This window comes from Pteronotus mesoamericanus, unplaced genomic scaffold, assembly GCF_021234165.1.
Source record: "Pteronotus mesoamericanus isolate MK-2021 breed Mesoamerican mustached bat unplaced genomic scaffold, CSHL_Meso_final scaffold_54, whole genome shotgun sequence".
Classification (NCBI taxonomy): domain Eukaryota; kingdom Metazoa; phylum Chordata; class Mammalia; order Chiroptera; family Mormoopidae; genus Pteronotus; species Pteronotus mesoamericanus.
The window spans coordinates 17,442,172-17,464,332 of NW_026555321.1; the positions used below are offsets into that span (position 1 = coordinate 17,442,172).

A 22,161-nucleotide genomic window follows, 5' to 3' on the forward strand; every position below is an offset into this window, starting at 1 on the left:
GACTTAAAAGGCAGTAAGAGCCAGTGTGCTTTTGTTTGGCATCAAAACCAGTTTGTTTTTCTTTTCTCCAGTTTGGAGTGGAATTTCAAGAGTGCCTTTAAAAAGTTTATTAGTCTGGTTCTCTTAAAGCTCATTCAGATGGTTTGACTTTTTAATGAGATTAAAGAAGCATGGAATTTTGACCTAGAAGAGACATTAGCGACCACGTGCTATAACCTGTGTCCCAAAGTTAGAGACATCTTTTCTACAGCACCTGAGACACATACATAGTGATTCGGCTTCCCTTACAGACCTCCAAAGGCAGAGAATTCCCTACCCAGGGAGGAAGCCTCTTCCATTGTTGGATAACTTCGGTTGTTACTAATGACTTCCACCCATTGATTCTAGTCCTGCTGTCCTAAGCAATATCAAACATCTACACTCCTTCAGGTATCAGGAGACACCACTCATCTTAGTCTTCTCTACTCTGGGTTAAATATACCAAGATCATCTGACTGTATCTCATTAAATTATATCTTTTAGGTATCTTCCCAGTCTTCTTCCCTGTGTCCATTTCTGTAAGACTGCTTGTCTTATTTAGGCCTTACCTTTACACTGTTGATTCCAACTAGTTATAACAGCCCTCCCAAGAATCCAAAATATGACAGGCCAGAATCATATTTTTTAAATACAAATCTGCTTGCCACTCCCCACCCCCATGCCAGAACCTGTTTGAATCCTAGATCCCAATCTCTTACCCAGAACAGAAGGCCCTTCAAGATGGGCTCCTACCCGTGGTATGGGCAACTCCCACTATCTCCAATGTGTACCCTATGATTCAAACACCCTCCCCTATTTGTACATGATCTCCTCCTTCCTTGCTGTAGCTGTGCTCTTCTGTCTTTCTAGGGAACTTCTATTTAATCCTCAAAATCCAGTTCAAAAATTCAGCCCCTCTGTGAAGGCAATCCCAAAGAAATTGTTTCCATCTCTGTGCTTCTGCAGAACTGCCCAACCCTCTCTGTTACCATTTATCACATTGTTCAGTAATTACCAGTTGTGAGTCTACCTTCCCAATTAGAATGTGATCCTTTGAGAGCAAGAAATTCTATTCTATTCTTGGCATACTGTAATTGAGTACATGAGTAAATGAACGAATGAATAAGTGAGTGCATATAAAATACTTTTTAAAATCTTCATCAGCATAATGATCTTCCACTAAATAGTTAATACGTATCTTAACCAACCAAGGGCAGCTTCATCCTCTGAGTGTGCAATTAAGTTTTGGAACCTGAAGACAAAGCTATGCATTTCTAGATTTCTTGTCTGTCACGAACACACAGACAAAAATCTAATCTTAACTCTATTACCTCTTATGTTAGCCAGTCCTAGCCTCAGTTTTGTACCATTTGTACATTTTTATACCTAAAAAGGGAAAATTTTATGTCTTCAAATAAATGACTGACAAAATTAATAACCAGAATTGGCATCCTTCCAGATGCCAAGATGACAAGCTACATACATTCCTGTGGTGCTGTCGTAAGAAATGAAGTCCAACCTCATCTTGGCATCATTGAAAAGCTAGGCAATTTATGCATTCTTTCTTCAAGATCAAACAGTGGGTCTATCATTAAAGATGTGTGTTTGTCTTAAGAGATTCTAAGGTGATTAGAAATGTAAATTAGTGACAATTTTCTTGTATTTTCAAAAAGTATATTTCAAAATCTTATCTTTATTCTTGATCTCACGTTCAGTCCACACTGGTGACATAAGTCATATCTTGAACTAATGAAGGGAAAAGAAAAATATAATTTATTACTGTACTATTGGTGCTTTACCAGAGCCAAAATACAGCCCATGTCCCATTTTAGCTTTAATAATCTATGTATTTGGAGGAAATATATTTTATTTTTTTGAAATATATTTCATTGATTATGCTATTCAAGTTGTTCCAAATTTTCTTCCTTTGTCCCCTCCACCCAGCACCAGCTATTCCCTCCAGCAATCTCCCCCAACCCTCTTAGTTCATATGCATGGGTCATTCATATATGTTCTTTGGCTACTCCATTTCCTATACTGTTCTTAACATCCATCTGTCTATTCTGTGACTACAAATTTGCACTTCTTAATCTTTGTACCTTTCCCCAATCTCCCCATTCCCCCTCCCAACTGATACCCTGCAAATGATTATAGAAAAAATATCTATGATTCTGTTTCATTTCTGCTTGTTTGGTTGGTTGGTTTTTTAGATTCAATTGTTGATAGTTGTGAATTTATTACCATTTTAATGTTCATAGTTTTGATCTTATTTTTCTTAAATAAGTCCTTTAACATTTAATATAATAAGGCCTTGGTGGTGATGAACTCCTTTAGCTTTACCTCATCTGAGAAGCACTTTATCTGCCCTTCCGTTCTGAATGATAGCTTTGCCGGATAGAGTAATCTTGGTCGTAGGTCCTTGCTTTTCATCACTTTGAATACTTTTTGCCAGTCCCTTCTTGCCTGCAAAGTATCTTTTGAGAAATCAGCTGGCAGCCTTATGGGAATTCCTTTGCAGGTAACTCTCTGCTTTTCTCTCACTGCTTTTAAGATTCTCCCTTTATCTTTAACTTTGGCATAATAATTATGTGTCTTGGTGTGGTCCTCTTTGTGTCCATCTTATTTGGGACTCTCTGTGCTTTGTGGACTTGTATGTCTATTTCCTTCACCAAATTTGGAGTGTTTTCTTTCATTATTTTTTCAAATAAGTTTTCAATTTCTTGCTCATCCTCTTCTCCTTCTTGCACCCCTATGATTCACATGTTAGTACATCTGAAATTGTCCCAGAGGTCCTTAGCCTACTGTTATTATTTTTGGATTCTTTTTTCTTCTTGCTGTTCTGATTAACTGTTTTTTGCTTCCTTATGTTCAAAATCATTGATTTGATTCTTGGCTTAATTCACTCCACTCTTGATTCTCTGTAAATTTTTCTTTATTGCACTTAATGTAAACTTCATTTCCGCCTGGGTCTTTTTATGTTGTTGAAGTACCCAATGAGTTCCTTGAGCATCCTACTAACCAGTGTTTTGAACTCTGCATTTGACAGATTGCTTATCTCTATTTTGTTTAGTTCTTTTTTTGGAGTTTTCTTTTGTTCTTTCATTTGAACCATATTTCTTTGTCTCCTCATTTTGGCAACCTCTCTGTGTTTGTTTCTATGTATTAGGTAGAGCTGCTTTAACTCCCTGGCTTAGTAGCATGGCCTATTGTGGAAAAATGCACCCATTAGTTGGATGTGGCAGAGCCTTAGGTAATGGCCAGGGTGGGGCAATCCATGTGAACCAGGTTGATGGAGTGTCAAATACGGTGCTCTTTGCTCTGTGGTTCTGTATGGGGGAGTACTCAGAAAAGGGACAATGGCCGCTGCCTGGCCTCTGAGGTTTTGTCCTGGAGGAAGCTGTCCGCCTGTACTTGCCCTGATGCCAGACACTTCAATTTCTCCCCCTATGCCATGGTGCCCTTCCAGCTGCTGCCCTGGTGGTGAAGCCCAAGAGGGAGTGAGTCTGCATAAGTCCTAAATCTGCTGCAGGCTCTTTAAGAGGAGACTCCTGAGAATCCTGTAAGTTTCTTCTGCTGCCCCAACCTCCACTGGTTTTTATAGCCAGAAATTATGGGATCTTATCTTCTTGAAAGTGGAACTGTGAGCGGGGTTGTCTAGTGTGGGGCTGGGATCCCTCACTCCCAAGGTATCCCTCCCTATTTTTATGTACCACACATGAGTGTGGGACTGCCAGTTCCGCATCTCTGGGTCTCAATGACTCTCCATGTGTCTCCACCCATCTCTGCATCTCTGCCCCTCCTACCCATGCGGATGAATGTAACTTTTTAAATTCTTTGTTTGTCAGACTTCCATAGAGCTTGATTTTCTGACAATTCTGGGTGATATTTGTTTTGCAGTCTAGTTGTAATTTTTGCTGTGGTTGTGCAAAAACTTTGCTGAGGTGAGCTGTGTTTATATATGCCTCCATCTTGACCAGAAGTCCATACTTTGTTCTTAGCATTACTCTAAATAGATCTTTGTGTCATTTAGTCTCTCCCTATAACAAAATGACATTGTTAGGTTATAGATTAAATCTTGCCTCATTATGCAACTTAGGGTATGTCTTTAACTCTAACATGAAAAACCTTGTTGTCTTTCAGCAGCTTAAAAGTGGGGTCCCTTGGAAAAGATTCTGATTATTCATTTCATTGTTAAGTGGATACCAGGGTCACCATCCTAAAACCTTGGAGTGTCAAATGAGAAGACAAGGTTTATTTTTAAGATCTAGGAGTTAAAAGGAGGAAAAAGATGATGTTGTTCACTTTTCCAACTCCAGTGTTGGAAACACTGTTGATGCTCTTTTAAAAATGTCTAACTGAGGAATTAAGAAAGGATGGCCCTCCTGGCCTAAAATATGGAACCTCAATGCAAACCTGGGCCTTTTAAAAAGTTCCTTGACTCATTAATTCATAATGAGTGCCTAGAATGTTATACACAATAAGGGAAATCTGGGAAGAAGGAGGAATACACAGAGGAATGAAATCTCAAGATTTCCAAATTCCATTGTAATGTTTCAGCTAAAACACATAAAATTCATCACCATCACGAACATTTTTCATTAATCTTTCCATCACAATAGAGTTTTAAAATCCACAAATAAAGGTGACATGTAAACACACCATCTAACATATTTTCCTGGATATCCTGCCTTTCAATGCACCAATTTAAGCTTGTTTCTATTTGCTAAAGAATCTTGATGACCTATTCTAAGGTTATTGTAACCCTCAACTCCCAATAGTCATTTCTACCCAGTTAATATAGTAATTTCTATTCAGTTAAAATGAGATTACAGTATTATTCACCAAATCAGAACATTTTAAGAAAACACAGTGCTAAATTCAGAAGACACCAGTTGTTCAAATTACATTGAAGTTTTTCCTATTTGGATTCTGAGGATGAGGGAGCAACTCATTGCCTTACTGAAAAAACTAGATGATGTTCCTTTGGCAGTGAAACATTCATAAAAGTCCACAGCACAGTATTACTCATTCCCCACTTCTGACTCACACACATTTTCAGAAATAATCTTCCTTTGAGTGTTGCTGCAATGAGAAATGTGAAGAGCAAAGTTGTTTTGGCACAACTTCACTCTTGTTTTGTTGAGTTATAAACTGTGTTTAGTTTCACGCTTTTGATTTTGTGCATTCTGGATGATATATTTGCATACATAACATCTCTATGTACATTAGAAATAGACATGCTAAGACACCTCCTATGATTTAAAAATTCTCTATATAGCTACTCATAGAAATTTCTTTTATAGTAATCTATTACTTTCTATCATGAAAATACTTAATGCCATTAGTAAGATAAATTTTATATAATATGTATTATAATACTTTTTGAGGATATGACATTGCAGTTATGCATAAGAAAAAGTTGATGAGAATTAAATGTTTACATATTACTTTTACATTTTACTTTTAAATAAAAAGGGAAGATGAATTTATAAATTTCCATGCTTTTAGGAAATATCTTCCAAATGATAGTAAAAAAGTAAAAACTGTTTCTCTCAATCTAGCTCAGGAATATTCATTTCTGAGAAACGTTTGTAAGCATCTGTGGTCTTCTATGATTGCTGCCTACTCTGAAGTTCAATGGAAACTTAATGTTGTTTCACTCATTTCAGCCCTTAATCTTGGCCTTTTATGACTTTATTGATTACTATCTTATGTTTTTAAGTATGGACTTTGGAGTCAGAGAGAGGCTTGAATCTCATGTTGGTCTTCATCAATAAAATGGAGCAATCATGCCTTCCACAAAGGATCTTTGTAAGGATTAATGTATGTAAAGCTTTTTGCACAGGGTAGGGTGCATGGTAAGTGTTGTAAAACCAATAGCTATTATTATGACTTGACAGTTATATTTGACAGTTAAATACGTGTTATATACCTTCTGAGATATTCAGAGGTAAAGTGGCATTATGTTTGTAACTTACTTTCAAATAGTTCAAAGAAAGATATACACATGGCCAAGATGGAGGCATAGGTATATATGCTTTGCTTCCTCACACAACCATAAGACTGATCCCAACTAACCTCAAAATCAAAAACAACCAGAACTTCCAGAAAATCAAACTGTATGGCAGTCCAACAACTAAGGATTTAAAGAATAAATATTCATCGAGATGGGTAGGGAGGTAGAGACAGGGAGCTGGGACGGAGAGGACACGGTGTGGCAGCAGCAAGGTGGTGGTGGTCAGCAGAACTGGCAGCCAACCCCACATTCATGTGTTGCAGATAAAAACCAGGGTGCACACATGGGGAGCCAGCAATCCTAGCCTCAAGCCAGGCCACGTAGCCCAGGGTTCCAGCACCAGGAAAATAAAGCCTTAGATCTCCTGGCTATAAAAACCAGTGGGGGTTGGGGTGGCAAAAGAAACTGTTGGTTTCTCAGGAGAGTCCATTTAAAGGGCCCCTATGGTCCTAAAATGTATGAAACCCACCCACTCTGGGGACCACCACCAGGGAAACAGCTAGAGGGATGCCAGTCTCATATGGGAAGTGGGTAAAGTGATGGGAAATGAGTGCCAAGCAAGTGGCATTATTCCCTTTCCGACCCCTCCCCTACACAGAGCACTACAAAGCGGTGAAGCAGGTTGCCCTGCCCTGGTGAATACCTAAGGCTCTACCCCTTACAACGTAACAGGTGCACCAAGACAGGAGTCAAAGCAGCTCTACCTAATACATAGAAACAAACACAGGGAGGCTGCCAAACTGAGGAGGCAAAGAAATATGACCCAAATGAAAGAACAGATCAAAACTCCAGAAAAAGAACTAAGCAAAATAAAGATAGCCAACCTATCAGATGCAGAGTTCAAAACACTGGTGATCAGGATGCTCAGAGAACTCAATGAGTATGGCAAATGCATAAAGAAAGATATGAAGGCTACGCTAAATGAAATAAAGAAAAATCCATGGGGAACCAATAGTGAAGGGAAGGAAGCTGGGATTCAAATGAATCATTTGGAACATAAGGAAGAAATAAACAGTCAACCAGTACAGAATGAAGAAACAAAAATTCAAAAAAATGAGGGCAGAATAAGAAGATTCTGGGACATCTTCAAAAGTGCCAACATCCAAATCATAGGGATACCAGAAGGAGAAGAGGATGAGCAAGAAATTGAAAACTTATTTGAAAAAATAATGTAAGAAAACATTCCAAATTTGGTGAAGGAAATAGACATACAAGTCCACAAAGCACAGAGAGTCCCAAATAAGATGGACACAAAGAGGACCACACCAAGACACATCATAATTGTGTCTTAACCTTATGCCAAAGGTTAAAGATAAAGAGAGAATTTTAAAAGCTGCAAGAGAAAAACAGAGAGTTACCTGCAAAGGAGTTCCCATAAGACTGTTAGCTGATTTCTCAAAAGAAACTTTGCAGGCAAGAAGGAGCTGGCAAAAAAGTATTCAAAGTGATGAAAAGCAAGGATCTACAACCAAGATTACTCTATCCAGCAAAGCTATCATTTAGAACAGAAGGGCAGATAAAGTGCTTCTCAGATGAGGTAAAGCTAAAGGAGTTCATCACCACCAAGGCCTTATTATATTAAATGTTAAAGGACTTATTTAAGAAAAATAAGATCAAAACTATGAACACTAAAATGATAATAAATTCACAACTATCAACAACTGAATCTAAGAAACAAAAACAAACTAATCAAACAACTGGAACAGGAACAGAATCATAGATTTGGAAATCATATGGAAGGTTATCAGTGGGGAGGGAGAAAGGAGAGAATGAAGAAAAAGGTACAGGGATAAGAAGCATAATTGGTAGATACAAAAAAGACAGGTGGATGTTATGAACAGTATAGGAAATGGAAAAACCAAATAACTTATATGCACGACCCATATACATAAACTAAAGAGGGGGGGACTGCTGGAAAGAAGAGTGGTATCAGGTGGAGGGGGGCAAAGGGGAAAAAATTGGGACAACTGTAACAGCATAATCAATAAAATACACTTTTAAAAAAGGGAAGAGAGTGGTCCCTCCCACTCTCACACAATTAAGAAGATCGAAGGCCAAGAACGACATTTGACTCAATTGGAAATACCAGAGATTGTAATGTTATATCCCTGTCCCCAACCTGGCCAGCTCCTTCTTGACCCAGCCAAATCAAGCCAGGTCTGTGTTAGGCCAGGAAGTCCAGTGACTCATAATGAGGTCAGAAAGGGGGAGATTCTGGGAAAAAATAAAATAAAAAATAAAGGAAAGAAGCTTCACTCACATTCCAGCACCAAGAACCAGCTGAGGTTCATACTGGCTGGTCATCAGAGCTGGTGGCTCTTTCCCTGTCACTTAAAATGAATGATATACATACACACACACACACACACACACACACACATATATATATATATACACACACACATATACATATACATATACATATCCTATATTTAAATATAAGAATATATATGAGAGAGAACAAAGTGTTAACAACTGGTGATATTAGATGAAGAGTATACAGATGTTCATTGTACCATTTTTTTCAAATTTTCCATAGATTTGAATTTTTAAATAAAAAACATGAGAGAAAAATGTAAATTAAATTGTATAATTTCCTTATTTAAACATTAAAAAGAAGTTACTTGTATACATTCATGTTTCAGTCTTATAATGACCATTTAATCACACAGACACACTGCAGTTCATGATGCACTTAAAAGTTCATTGTCACAGATGGGCCCCCAGTCAGTATTTCCATTTATCTGTTTTATTCATCATTTCATGATCTCACCTCACCAGCTCTTGATTCTTATGACTCCAACCTCTGGTTCTTAAGTAACCAATTGGCCCTAAGTAACCAATTACAGTCGTCTTTTCTGACAAATGTTTTCAGGCTGACAATTGAGCGTGATACAAGAATATTTAAAAAGTTGGAAGTCACTGGGCTCACAAGAACACAGACTGGATGCTCTTATATTATCTTTGTGGAGTCCTTCTGGAAAAAAACTATATAACAATACTCAGAAAGCAGTTTCACTGCTTTATTAATTACATGTTTTAGCAGCCAGCTAAACCTAATATCCATCAACAAAGTTGAATTTTTTTCAAAGCCAACATGGCCTTAGGATGTGATCAGTAGGAATGTAATAGGAGCAAGGAGGTATTTAATCAAATGGTGTCAACATACACCACCTTGTTTGTAGAATATTATGTCCAGCTCTGCACCAAAGTAAGCCAAATCCTGTATTTTTTCTTTAAAGCATGAATTTTAGAATGTGAATTTACCTTTATAAATATATAGCTAAAAGACTAAATATCATTTTGTTGACTTAGATAAAAAATTAAAATCTCTACCTCTCTGGCATTAGCACTTAAAAGCAATCTTTTTCCCCTTACATTTTATAAAGAATATATTCTCTTTCCCTTTTTCCCAGTGAGCTTCAAAATTATATTACCTGTTCCTCAGAACAGGTCATATATATAGGAAATATATATATATATATAAAATATATATAACTGTAAATATATATAAATATATATTTATATATAAAATATATATAAAATAGCTATATAAGTATCTATATCTATATATCTCCTATGATTGATTCCATGGCTATCAAGTTGTAATTTTTAGTTTCTGTTTTTATGACTTGACCCTATGATGACTCTTTTTTGACTTTCCTTTGATGTCTGGTATTATGCAAAAAGGGACAATTTATAAAGAAAATGTTATGGAGGCCGACTGATCATACTTTGCTACTAAGCCTACAATCTCAGTTGCTGATCCTTGATGGGAGAAATAGCCTTTCAATGGAAGTCCAGGTCCTAAAATTATGCCATCAGATCATACAGTTAAACTATTTAGATGCATATATTATAAAAAGAAGGGAGAGAAATAAAATGTTAGATCTATTTATGGTAAAATAAACATTATTAAATATACACAAAGGGTTACATTATGGAGTACCTAAATACAATACTTCATTTGTTAGATTCAACTGGCTGAGAACCCTTCTCTCTCCCAATTATACACAAGTCTCAACTCTCTCAGCAAAAGGCTTTATTTCCTTCCCTCTAGCCTCCCCCTATTTTCTTTGCAAACTTCTCAAGGGAGTTTCTGTACACACAGCCTTGTTTTCCTCACTCAGTTCCCCATTTGGCTCCTCCACTGTATCAGTTAGAGTTCTAGCAGAAAAATAGAACCAGTAGGATGTGGAGAAATAAACAGATATAGATACAGATAGTATATAATATAACATATATTAGGCAATATATTAATATACTATATATTTGGGGTATTATTATATAGTAAGATATATAAGATGCATACTAGATATATACATATAAAGGAAGAGAAGTGATATATATATAAAATTTATATATGTGTGCGTGTGTGTGTGTGTGTGTGTGTGTGTGTGTGATTTTATACATATACATAAAGAGAGAGAGAGAGACAGAGATTATTAAGGAATTGGCTTAGGAAACTATGGGGGCTGGTGAGTCCAAAATCCATAGGAAAAAATGGGAGGCTGGATCTCCTATTCAGGGAAACCTTGGTTTTGTTCTTAAGGTTTTTAACTGATTGGATAAAGACCATCCAGATCAACAAGGACATTCTCCTTTACTTAAAGTCAATTGATTTTACATATACAAAATACCTTCAGAACAACAACTGGACTAGTGTTTAATTGAATAACTTGGTACAATAGCCTAGCCAAGTTGATACATAAAACCAACCATTACACCAACTAACTACTGAGATTTCCCTCAAAGTTTGCCAGTGATGTCCTGGCTGTTAAATCAAGAGCCTTTTATAGGATGGCAGTCATTTGCATGTGCATTTGACAAGGTTCACTCTTTTTCTTTTTTAAAACCCTCCCTCACCAGAACACCGGCTACCCTATTCCAAGTCAAGTGCTCCTACTTAAACCATCCCCCCAGTTATGTTTAAAGAAACATATTTCTTGAGAGTAATTTAATGCTATGGGAATTTTATGACAAGCTCTTTATTTGAAAAGTGACAATATATGGATAAGGTGTATGTAAATGGTATTAACCAGGACTCTAGGGACCTCAAAGAAATGTAGGTCCAATTACTGCATTTTACAGATAGAGAAAAACAACCAGCACACTCCATTACCCTAACATTGATAATAATAGTCTTCAGTAAAAGATATGGCTCTCAAATATTATTATTATGATAAATAGTATTTTGCAAATAATGAAAAGAAGAATAAAGGGTGGTAAAAAGGAAAAAAGAAAGGATGTTCAAACAAAGATCTCGACCTGTTGATCAATCACTATTGTTCCTTGATTTAAAACCCAAGTAATTCAGCAAATGGCCCTGTGATATCCACATGCAAGAAAATGAAGAAAATTTACTCCAAATGGATCAAAGACCTACATATAAGAGCAAACTGTTAGAATACAACTATTAAAACAAAACATAGGAGTAAATCTTAGTGACCTTGGATTTGGTAATGTTTTCTTAGATATGACACTAAAAGCACAAATAACACAAGAAAAGATAAATAAGACTTACCAAAATTTAAAACTTTGTGGGTTTCAAATGACACTGTCAAGATAATGAAAAGATAATCCTGGGAATCGGAGACAATATTTGCAAATTATATATCCAATAAGGGACTTGACTCCAGAATATATAAATTACTCTCATAACTAAACAATAAAAAGAAAAATAACCCAATTTAAAAATGGGAAAAGGATTCCTGACTAGGTAATTCAGTTGGTCAGAGCATCGTCCCTATATGCCAGGGTTCAATCCCTGGTCAGGGCACATACAAGAATCAACCAGTGAGTGCATAAATAAGTGGAGCAACAAATCAATGTTTTTCTCTCTCTCTCTCTCAAATCAATAAATAAAAAAAATGTTAAAAGTTATAGCAGCATGCAAAGACTATAGGTAATTTTCATTCTCAACTTCATACATGTCTATAGTCTCCAAATGTTCTATTATGAGTTTTCATTGTTATTATAATTGGAAACATAACACAGTATTTGTTGAAATTATCAGGGAAAGATATAATAATGTCTGTTTTATAACACTTGAAGTAAAGTATTAATATTGTCTTTTGGGAAAAGTTTTTACTTTTGTTTATGGCATATAAACAAAAAAAAAGCAGTATTTCCAGCTCCTGGTTTTGCTAGTATTTTCAATGCTTCTGTGGCAAAAGTATTAATCCTTAACAAACAAGAAGTTGACTATGACTGAGGCTCCTAATGAATATCCTTCTGTAGAACCAACTCTAATGTCTTTATTTCATAGCTACAGGGGAATCATTTAGCAAGCAAATGTTTGCTGATGAGATTTTAAAGAGAGTATATACAGCAAACAACTAAAAGTCATTATGTACTTGATTTCAACAGAGCCTATTTAAATAATGACTCAGAGTTGAATGTCGGCAACTTTGGGGGTTACTGAAGGGAAGATATTTTGAATATCATTTGAATAACAGTTTGCAGAGTGCTCTTATTTGATGCTCACAACAATCCTGTGTGTCATTTGATATCCTTCCTTTTATTTATGGGTACACATGAAGCAAGTGAAGTAACTGGTACTCCAACCAAAGTTTCTGACTCACAGTTTTTAGTTCATTTTTTCTTTGGATCTTCATGCAATGGTAAATGAATTAAGTGAGTATTTTAAGCATAAGTAAAGTAAGTGAAGCAATTAACCATAACTTACAACCTTACTAACCACTGCTTGCTATAGAGCACAGTTCAAATGTATTCCATTCTCTCTACACTCTTGTGGCAAGTTTCATCCAGACTATTATCACCAGTGTGGTGAGTTTTGCCTCAAAGTATGATGGGTCCTCCTCTCTAGTGCTTTTAGGATTTGGGGGAGGAGGAGGATGGGGTGAAGGGCAAGAGGATGAGGTCACTGGGTTTCAGTAGGCCACTCTCAGCCTGGGCTCAGGGAGCATGTCCTATTGTGGAATTTCCATGTGGAAGAATTAAGGTACATTATGGAATGAGGGCTTTATAGGGAATGTGCTGCAGTGCACACTAATTGGCTACTATCTTCTAGGTCAATTCTAGCCACCAACGCAAGCCTGAATATTTCCAAGACATAAGCCAACACACACACACAAACACCCCTACATTTTTTCTGATGGCTTGGCTAAATTTTTATTTAAATGGAAAAATAGCTTAAATTTAAAAACTCACATTTTGTGGCTAAATTTTTATTTAAAGGGAAAAATGGCTTAAATTTAAAAACTCATATTCTGCTTTAGTTTTAAAAGGATGTATTATTCTTTTAAAAATCCCTAAAATTTATATATAAGCATATAAATTAATTATGTAAAACAATTCAATAAAACAATGAAAATGTTTCCGATTATATCTATTGTCCTCTTAACAGAACAACAACTGTCACAAGTATTCATGATCAGCCTGTTGAATTAGAGATGAGTCACCTCCAAGGTTTTCACTTCAATTTCCTTTGGCTAATAAAATAACACATCATGCTTTACTCTTGTGATGTTGCTATAAATTTAGGCTGAAATAAACACAAAAACAGATCAGTACTTAAACATACCAAGTGCACGTGCACACATACACACGCAATCAACTGGTCTTTGACAAGAGTGCCAAGATAATTCAATGTTTCTTCTTGGATAGCCTTTTAAGCAAATAATATTGGAACAACTGAACATCCATATGGAAGAAACTGAATCTAAACCCTTATCTCACATCATACACAAAAAGTATCTCAAATTGGATCACAGTCCTAAATGTAAAAGCTAAAACTATAAAATTTCTAGAAGCTCCAGAAGAATATCTTTACAATGTAGAGTAGGCAAAAATTTCTTAATAGGAAGTTTTAACGGTAAAAGAAAAAACTGAGAAACCATATTCCATCCATCCCCCACCCAGCCCCTTAAATCACCCCCACCCTCAACAGCTGTCAGCCTTCTCTCTGTCTGTGAGTCTGCCTCTGTTTTGCTTGTTCATTGGGGACTGAGCAAACAATTAAACAAGAAGAGAAAAAACTCATGGACATGGACAACAATGTAGTGATTGCCATGGGAAAGGAGGATGGAGAAGGTGGAAGAGGGTAAATGGGGGATAAATGGAGGTGAAAGGAGACTCGACTTTGTGTGGTGAACACGCAATATAATGTACAGATAACATTTTGTGGAATTGTGCAACTCAAACTTGTATAATTTTGTTAACCAGTGTCCCAATAAACTCAATAAAAGGGAAAAAAAGAAACCATATTTCATCAAAATTAAGCATTTCTGCACTTCAAAAGATACCATTAAGGAATGGCAAGGATAAGCCTCATACTGAAAGAAAACATTAGCAATACATATATTTGATGTATATCTTGTGTCCCAAATACATAAAGAATCCTTGCAACTCAATAATAAGAAGCAAACTGGTAGATAAAAATAAGCAAGAGGTTAGAATAACCATTTCAAAAAGAAATTATACAGCTCTGGCTGGTATGGCTCAGTGGACTGAATGCCAGCCTGCGAACCAAAGGGTTGCCGGCTCAATTCCCAGTCAGGGCACATGCCTGGGTTGCAGGCCAGGTTTACCGGTAGGGGACGCACAAAAGGCAACCAGCATAGATGTTTCTCTCCCTCTCTTTCTCCCTCCCTTTCTCTCTCTCTAAAAATAAATAAATAAATAAAATCTTTAATAAAAAAGAAATTATACAAATGGCCAAAGAGTTCAGAGATCAGAAACAAAAGATACTCAACATCATTTGTCATCAAGGAGATACAAATCAAAATCACAAGGAGATAGCATTATACATTCACTAAAATCAAACTGACTAAACCAAATGCTGATGAGGATGCAGAGAAACTGGAACTCTCATATATTGTCAGTGAGTATGTAAAATGGTACAACCATTTTGGAAAGTATTTTGGTAGTTTCTTACAATGTTAAATGTTTGCCTACTCTATAATTTAGCAATTGAACTTCTAGGTATTTATCCAAGAGAAATGAAAACATACACTATCCACAAAAAGAAATACATGTGAATGTGTACAGCAGCTTTATTCACAATAGCCCCAAACCAGAACCAACACCAAATGTTCATCATACATGAAAGTAGACTAATTGTGGTATCTTTAACAATGGAATACAACTCAGTAATAAAAAGGAGTAACATACCAACACCATAGCAATATGGATAATTCTCAAAACCATTACATAAATGACACAATAGAGTATACACTATTATAATTCCATTCATATAAAGTTCTAAAACCTTCAAAGCTTATCAATGGTAACAGATATCAGAAGTGTAGTAGCCTGGGGTAGGGATTAGAGGTAAATGTGGGAGTTGTGCTTGATGGCAAAAACGCAAGATGGAACAATACTGGGTTATGAAAATATTCAACATCATGATTGTGCAATAAGATGCAGATGTACACATTTGTCAACATTCATCAAACTATACTTTAAATCTGTGCATTTTATTATTGTTAATTATGTCTCAATAAGTTAACAAATTTTAAAAATACTATGTACTTTCTAAAAATAAAGCTTGTATCAATTTATCACTCAAAAACAACATATATATTTCTTTTACAAAAGAAAATGATTAAAGTCTGTGAGTCTTTCTGTCTAGGCACATACAAGGATGTAGAAATTCACCCAGTTAAGATTTTAAATCCATCTTCTTCAGACAGTAGGATCTTAGTAATTCATTCCCTCTCTCTCCCTCTCTCTCTTCCTCCTGGTTGTGCCTCTCCCCTGTAACTATCCAGTATCCCCTGTAACTATCCAAGATCAATGTAAAGCACTACTGTAAGGGGTGAAATGGGGGATCTGTAACAGGGTCCAGAACTTAGGGTGTCCAAGAAAAATATTGGATATTCTCCTACCCTCCACAAGGCGGGCCACCATGTGGGAGGGGAGACTTGGAGCAGAGCCATTGAGTCATTTTGCATGTCAATAACAGCAGGATAGTTTCATATCTCATACGTGGAGATGGGTTTTTTGCATATCAACAAAGCTAACCAGGAAGGTTTGCATAACTTAAACCCAGGGTATAGTTGGGAGGCAGCTCTGCACCACCCGTCCCCCATTACATCCCTATTCAGGAGGGCTGGAGAGGGTTTGCCCCACACCCCGGGAACAGTGCGAAGACCATGCGGGAAGAAAAGTGGAGAAAGGACTCTTGCTAGTGAGCCATGAGGAGGTGCCTCGTGGGTTTGGGTTAAGAACTGGAGATCACGGGACACAGTGGATGGTGCTGGGAACAGTGAGGGGCCTGCCTAGGCAAGCTCCGGTCTCCTGTCCTTTCTTTTCTGAAGGACGGTACCCCTAATTGGTCTGACTGGCCCAAAGTGGGGGAAAGTGTGTGTTGGTGGGTGTTTTAAAGGGATTTTGAGATTTAGCAGCGACATTTAGCCATTATTCAAACCCTGTATAACTTTTGAATAAATAGTTCCTTTCCTTTTCACCAAACTCTGCCATTGAGAGCCATGATTTCTAAGGGGGCCGCGGTCAAAGAACCTAGAACAGAGGGACCCCGGAGAAGGAGGACATTGTTTCGGTAATAGTACCTGGGCTCCCCCAGATGGGTCCACTTTTGATAACATTATGATGGGTTAAAAACTCAACTGCACAATGGAGGGTCAGCTGTCCAAGTGAAAACAGTACAGGTCATTGTTTCTCAAACTTCCAGAGCTCAGACCTTGGAGAAAATCTCTGAACACCACCAACGTGGCCTGGCTTCCATTTTAAGACATACTAACCTCGGAGTTCTGTTCGATGTGATTGTGAAAAGAGCTGACCCTATGAACCAATGGTGGACAAATGTGGCATTCAAGAGAAAGGACAAACAATTGGAGATGCTGCAAACGAAAGCTTAAGGAAGGAAGAGGATGTGGAAATACGGTGGATTAACTGGTAAGTAGAAGCCTGCCAGCGGGAAGCCCAGTTGGCAGGCTGGATTGGTGCCCAGTCCTGGGACAGTACGGATCTAAATTACTTAGAGCAACAGAAAGAAAAAAGATGAGAAGGGTTTCCAAAGAAGAACCTCAAGTTAATGTCTTGGCATCCTTTGCCTGGACCACGTTTTATAAATCTGCAGAGTCATAAGAATCCTGTTAAAGTTATTCTGAAGGTAACCTTAAACTCACTCTTGACAGCTCTTGCAAGCTTTAGGCAGGCAGATGAAAATTAAATTACTCAAAAGGGAAAAAGCATAGGAGTTTTCGATGATGCAGAGCTTTAGCCTAGTTCACATTCATCCAGGAACAGCTTGCCAGTCTTGGCAGCTAGTCCATTTTCTTCATCCCTAAGACAGGAAATTATGTGAGGCCCAAAATACTCTCCCCTACAACTCTATGACCAAGTGCAGCTGTTCTGACAGTATTTTCTAAAACCAGCCTCCATACATGAAGACTTGTGTATTGCCAACATGTTTGTTGAGCACCTACTCTGTGCTCAGTCAAATGTGAGAGCAGGCAGTCAGCAGAGGGTACTGGCTCTGTGCCACAGTAGAAATGTAGTAGTCCCCTTGGACCCCCTGCCAAATTTCCAGAGCATTGTCTATTGCCTAGGTCAGTCTCACAGCTCCTCCTCAGGCCATGGGAGGGCTCTTTCTACCCCCAACCCTACCCTATACGCAGAACTACCGTCTTTTACTTGGGGCACTCAATATTGGCAGCAATTCTGATTCATCAGTGTGTGTGTATTTCAGAGCCTAAATAATAGTAGCTAACAAATAAGTCTATTAAATATGGCTTCCTAGAAAATATGTGAGTGTGCTTATGGTTCATAAAGTGATTACCTGAACTCTCTTTTTCTTGGTGTTTTCTATCTCTTGCCTTAACAGGTTGCAAATAATGTGTTTTCTTAACCAAAAAAGTGAAGGGAGGAAGGGAAGGAGAGAAAGAGAGAGAGAGAGAGAGAGAGAGAAGATTTAAAACATGAAGAAACAGAACTTCTTGATTTCCCAAAGAAGGAAACACCTATTTATTTATTTATTTATTCATTTTTTGAAAAATGCCTGGCAGAGGAAGTATGGTTGCAAATGTTACCCAACAATAAACCAGGTTAATTTTCCATTCAAAAAGAAAAGTAAGCAACTTGGATTAAAAGAGGCAAATTGCATGGTCCTATTATTTAGCACGTTTGAAATGAAAGCCAATACTGCTCTTGAAGCACTGACTGGCCAGTCAGTGATGGAGGTTTCTCTTTCTCTCTCAAAGGCCCACCCACAGGTTGCCTGGCAACCAAATTACAATGCTGAGAACACTCCCCAGCAATAACTGAGTCTGGATTTTAATTTTTGTGCTGATGCCTAAGTGGGATAAATAAATAAACCCAGTCTCCCTGAAACAGTATTCATTCTGACAAATAAGCAGCATGTGTAGAAGATTATAGGATGGCAAATAGGACCATACAAACAACTGGTAAATTCTTTCTCAGAAAGAGTTTATTTAAAAAAATTTTTGAAAAATCCGGGTAGGCCACAGAAAAAAATTTAGTAAAATGATTGTATGAAGGTAAAAATGGGAGATGTACTCAACCAAATAAAAAATTCTAACATCTATAATAATATAAAGAATAAAATGTTAATCTTTATCATCCCTTACTTGAAATAGCTTTTCAAAAGTAAGAAATAACACAAAATGCAGTATGCATTAAAGGATCTGGGACGGCCACACACAACCCTACCATTCCCTTCCCTTTTCACACATAGTAGAAATAATAATTTGCATGCACAGTAGTAAAAAGGGCCAGGTTGAATTGAAGGTTTCACATTAATGTGTAGTCGCTGCTTTTTGTTTTATTAGAATTCCACTCAATCTTTAATAAAGTAGGGACAAATCCCCACTTTTAAAAAATCTGCAGTTTGAAGGGCAAAGGGAACAGATGAAAAAGAGGAAATTTTATATTCACCTCTCCCCAAAATAGTTTGAATTGAACATGTTATAAGTGACTCCCCACAGTTTCTGTTGTCCTTTATTCACAACCTTTTAAAATGCAGACTAAATAAATGTATTTTATTTAGGTATTTCTAATTCGGGGGCTAGCAATGATTATTTTTACCTTTTCTTCTAGTTTATCCTCAAATTGAAAGGGGAGTGCTGTAAATCTCTTATCACTTCAATATGTGGTTACATTTTTCCTGGAAACTTAAGTTCTTTTTTTAATACAGTATCTGTAATTTATCCATCCCCCCAGTTTTCATGAATGATAATTGACATATATCACTGTATAATTTTAAGGTGTACAGCATAATGGTTTGATTAGCATTGTGAAATGATTACCACAATAAGTTTAGGTAGTAGGAAACTTAAATTCTTCCTTGAAAACATTCTTTTAGGTTCTTACCAAAACTAATAAAGACAGGACTTAGGGTTCAAATTCTGGTTCCCCAATTTATCAGCTGTGGGACCAAGTAGTGACTGTCTTATTTCCTCATGGTAAATGGAAACACTATTAATAACCATCTCTTTGGGTGGCTGTGGGCTAAGCGAGATCATCTAGCACAGTGCTGTAATGAGGTAAGTGCTCAATTTCAGCCATTATTATTATTGACTATATGGTGAGGTATTATGGCTGTAGTGGAGGCTGTGATGTCTGCGCTGATCCCCCCTTGGGAATGAAGGAGTTATTCTCCTAGCTTCTGGGAATGCTGCCCCAAGACAGCCTTCAGCTCAGAGTGCTCTTAGAGGACTGCCTTGGCTAAAGATCACTACCTGGCCTAAGCCATACATCCTTCCAGGGTCAGCCTAAAACCAATCAGTGGTCCACCTGGAGATACAAAGGTCCAGCCCCTTCACTTCAACATATGGGATGATCTCAACTATGACAAATTAAATTTCTTTTTTTTTTTAAGATAGAAAGATTTTCTTTATTAATGACCCCAACCATATTTTAGATACAAGACTTTGGAACTCAAATACTTAGGAGAAAACAAGTTAAGACTGCATTATCCTGCAGCTCATTACCAGTAACATATTGCAAAGCAAAACAGCTTGGAAGGAGCATGGAAGGGAAGGGGAGTGAGGGAGGGACAATAAAGAAAAGGAATTAAGTTGATCAAGTGGATTTTTCTTTCTTTTTTTTTTTTTTTTAATTCTTGGGATCTATGAAGTCCTTGCAAGCACAGCTCGTTTCTGCAGATTATTTTCCAAACGTGTACAAAATGGAACCAAAATGGAGAATTCCTTAAGAACCTGAAGAGGTGCAACATTAAAAGCTACGATTATCCAGTAGCAAGTGTTCCAGCCTTCAGGTGCCAGCCGCTTCCTCTTCTGGTTCCCAAGAGTGAGCGGGATGAAAACGTCTTCCCCGTGATTGTTTTCATTTCCTTCTTCCCAGCATCTGGGCGTGCACGGTTCAGCACCTTGAGGAAGTCAGATGTTTTTGCCCGCACACGTGTGGGAATATAGGCCTTAGGGCACTTGATGTGGTAGCGCAGGTCGTCCCGGAACGTGTGGATCAGGTTGATGGCGTTGTCTCGAGCACTGGCGTTGGTGTGGCGAGGGAACAGCACAAAGGTAATATAGCCAATGTTGTCACCCACAGCAGCGTCGGTGTCTTTCAGCTCCAGAGGAGGTTCCCTGTGGCTAACGAGGACCTGTGGGGCTGTGGGGCTGGCTCTGCGTCCTTCTTTGAACTCCTGCATGAACACCTTTCCAATGACCACATCGTCGTCATCCTTAAACACTGTGCTGAAGACTACTGTGACTCTGGTCTTTTTAGTCTCAACGTACATGGTCTCATCATCTCTATAATGGATGACTGCCCTGTTCTCGCCTACCTTCCCCTCTTCTTGGAACTGGAAGTATTTCTCAAAGACAGAGGCAAAACAATTTCGTTTCAACATGCCAGCCTGATGCACAATGGAATCCTTGGATGCAGGCAGATTTTCAAGGTCGTATAGCAAAGAGACATTGTACCCCGATTCTGGATTTACCAAGTGACTCCCGTACACTCTCTTTAGTAGCTCATCAGCACCATGTACCTGAAGTTCCTTGTAGAATTGCAAAGAAATACTGACCATCACTTTTGTTTTGTCTCCATTAGGATTTGAAATATGATAAAGGACACCATCAAAATCTGCAAATGTGACTCCTACTGTTTCTGGTTTGTTTCCGGCTGCCGCGTTCTCAAACTTGAGCGCGAGCGTCTCCTCGACGATGCGGTTGTTCACCTCCAGCAGGATCCTGGCGGCGGCTGGCCCCAGAAGCCTGAACCCGCCTGCCGAGCCGCCGCCGCCGCCGCCGCCGGTGCCCCTGCCGCCGCCTCACCCACAAGACCGGTCCCCCTCAACTATGACAAATTAAATTTATATGAATGTGTGTAATTGGAAAACTGAAAAGTACCCCAAGATTAATAATGTTTCTTTCTGGGTGGTAGGACTGTTTTCGTTATACTTTTTTGTGCTTTCCAAGCTTCCTACAAGGAGCATTATTATTTTTTCTGTGGGAAGGGGATAGGGTCCCATCCTCTACATTAGGTCCCATAAGCAGTTCGGCGTTCCGATAGCCACGATGAGGAGTCAGCCTAGAATACCACACCCCTGTAACAGGTCGGCTCACCCTCATGTCTCCAATGACTGGAACTGGTAGTTTTCAACCTTTAGCTAAGGAATCTTTTTTCAAATACAAGTTTATTCAGGTACTCATTATAGAAAGTATCTAAAATTAGGGCTTCTATGATAGAAGCTAACATTGGGAATAGGTGTGGGAGGTGGAGAGGAAGATGGCAGTCCCTGCCCTTTGGTCAAGTCTTTAAGATATAACTTTGAAAACCCTGAACCAGAGTCAGGATTTTTAAACATCACAGAGCCCACACCTTCAGTCCCTCTCTTTTTTTTTAAGTTCCCCAGATAAAAAGTTTATCAGTCACCTTGATCATCAAATGCTAGAAACCATGATGATGAATTACATGTCAATAAATCATGAACAGAGATATTATTAACACAAAGTTTCAAACAGAAAAATATTTGACCATATATTCTTTTGCATTTTCTAAATATTGTTCAGTTCTATAACTGATATGTTGAAAAGTAGATTTTTTTACTGCTTTATTGAGCTATAGTTCACAATACCACACAGTTCACCCCTTGAAGTGTACATGTCAATAATTTTTTTTTTTTTTTTGGTACATTCACAAACATGCAAAGACCACCA

The 22,161-nt window shown here is 37.8% G+C and overlaps 1 protein-coding gene across 1 annotated transcript; it reads right to left on the reverse strand.

Moving 5' to 3' along the window:
- Positions 1-20,082: 20,082 nt before the first annotated feature.
- On the reverse strand, positions 20,083-21,573 carry LOC129087909 (actin-related protein 2/3 complex subunit 2-like). Its single transcript, XM_054595000.1, has 2 exons — positions 21,429-21,573; positions 20,083-21,271 (listed from the first exon to the last, which is right to left on the reverse strand). Exons 1-2 carry the CDS (start codon positions 21,571-21,573, stop codon positions 20,229-20,231), a joined length of 1,188 nt encoding a protein of 395 aa, XP_054450975.1. The 3' UTR covers positions 20,083-20,228.
- Between the last annotated feature and the right edge of the window lie 588 nt (positions 21,574-22,161).

What these genes read in the sequence shown, in the direction of transcription:
- LOC129087909 (XM_054595000.1), bottom strand. Translation starts at nt 21,573, where the DNA reads ATGAGGGTGAGCCGACCTGTTACAGGGGTGTGGTATTCTAGGCTGACT. An exon ending in AAAAAATAATAATGCTCCTT is followed by an intron (nt 21,272 to 21,428) that starts GTAGGAAGCTTG and finishes CTTGTGGGTGAG; the next exon opens with GCGGCGGCAGGGGCACCGGC.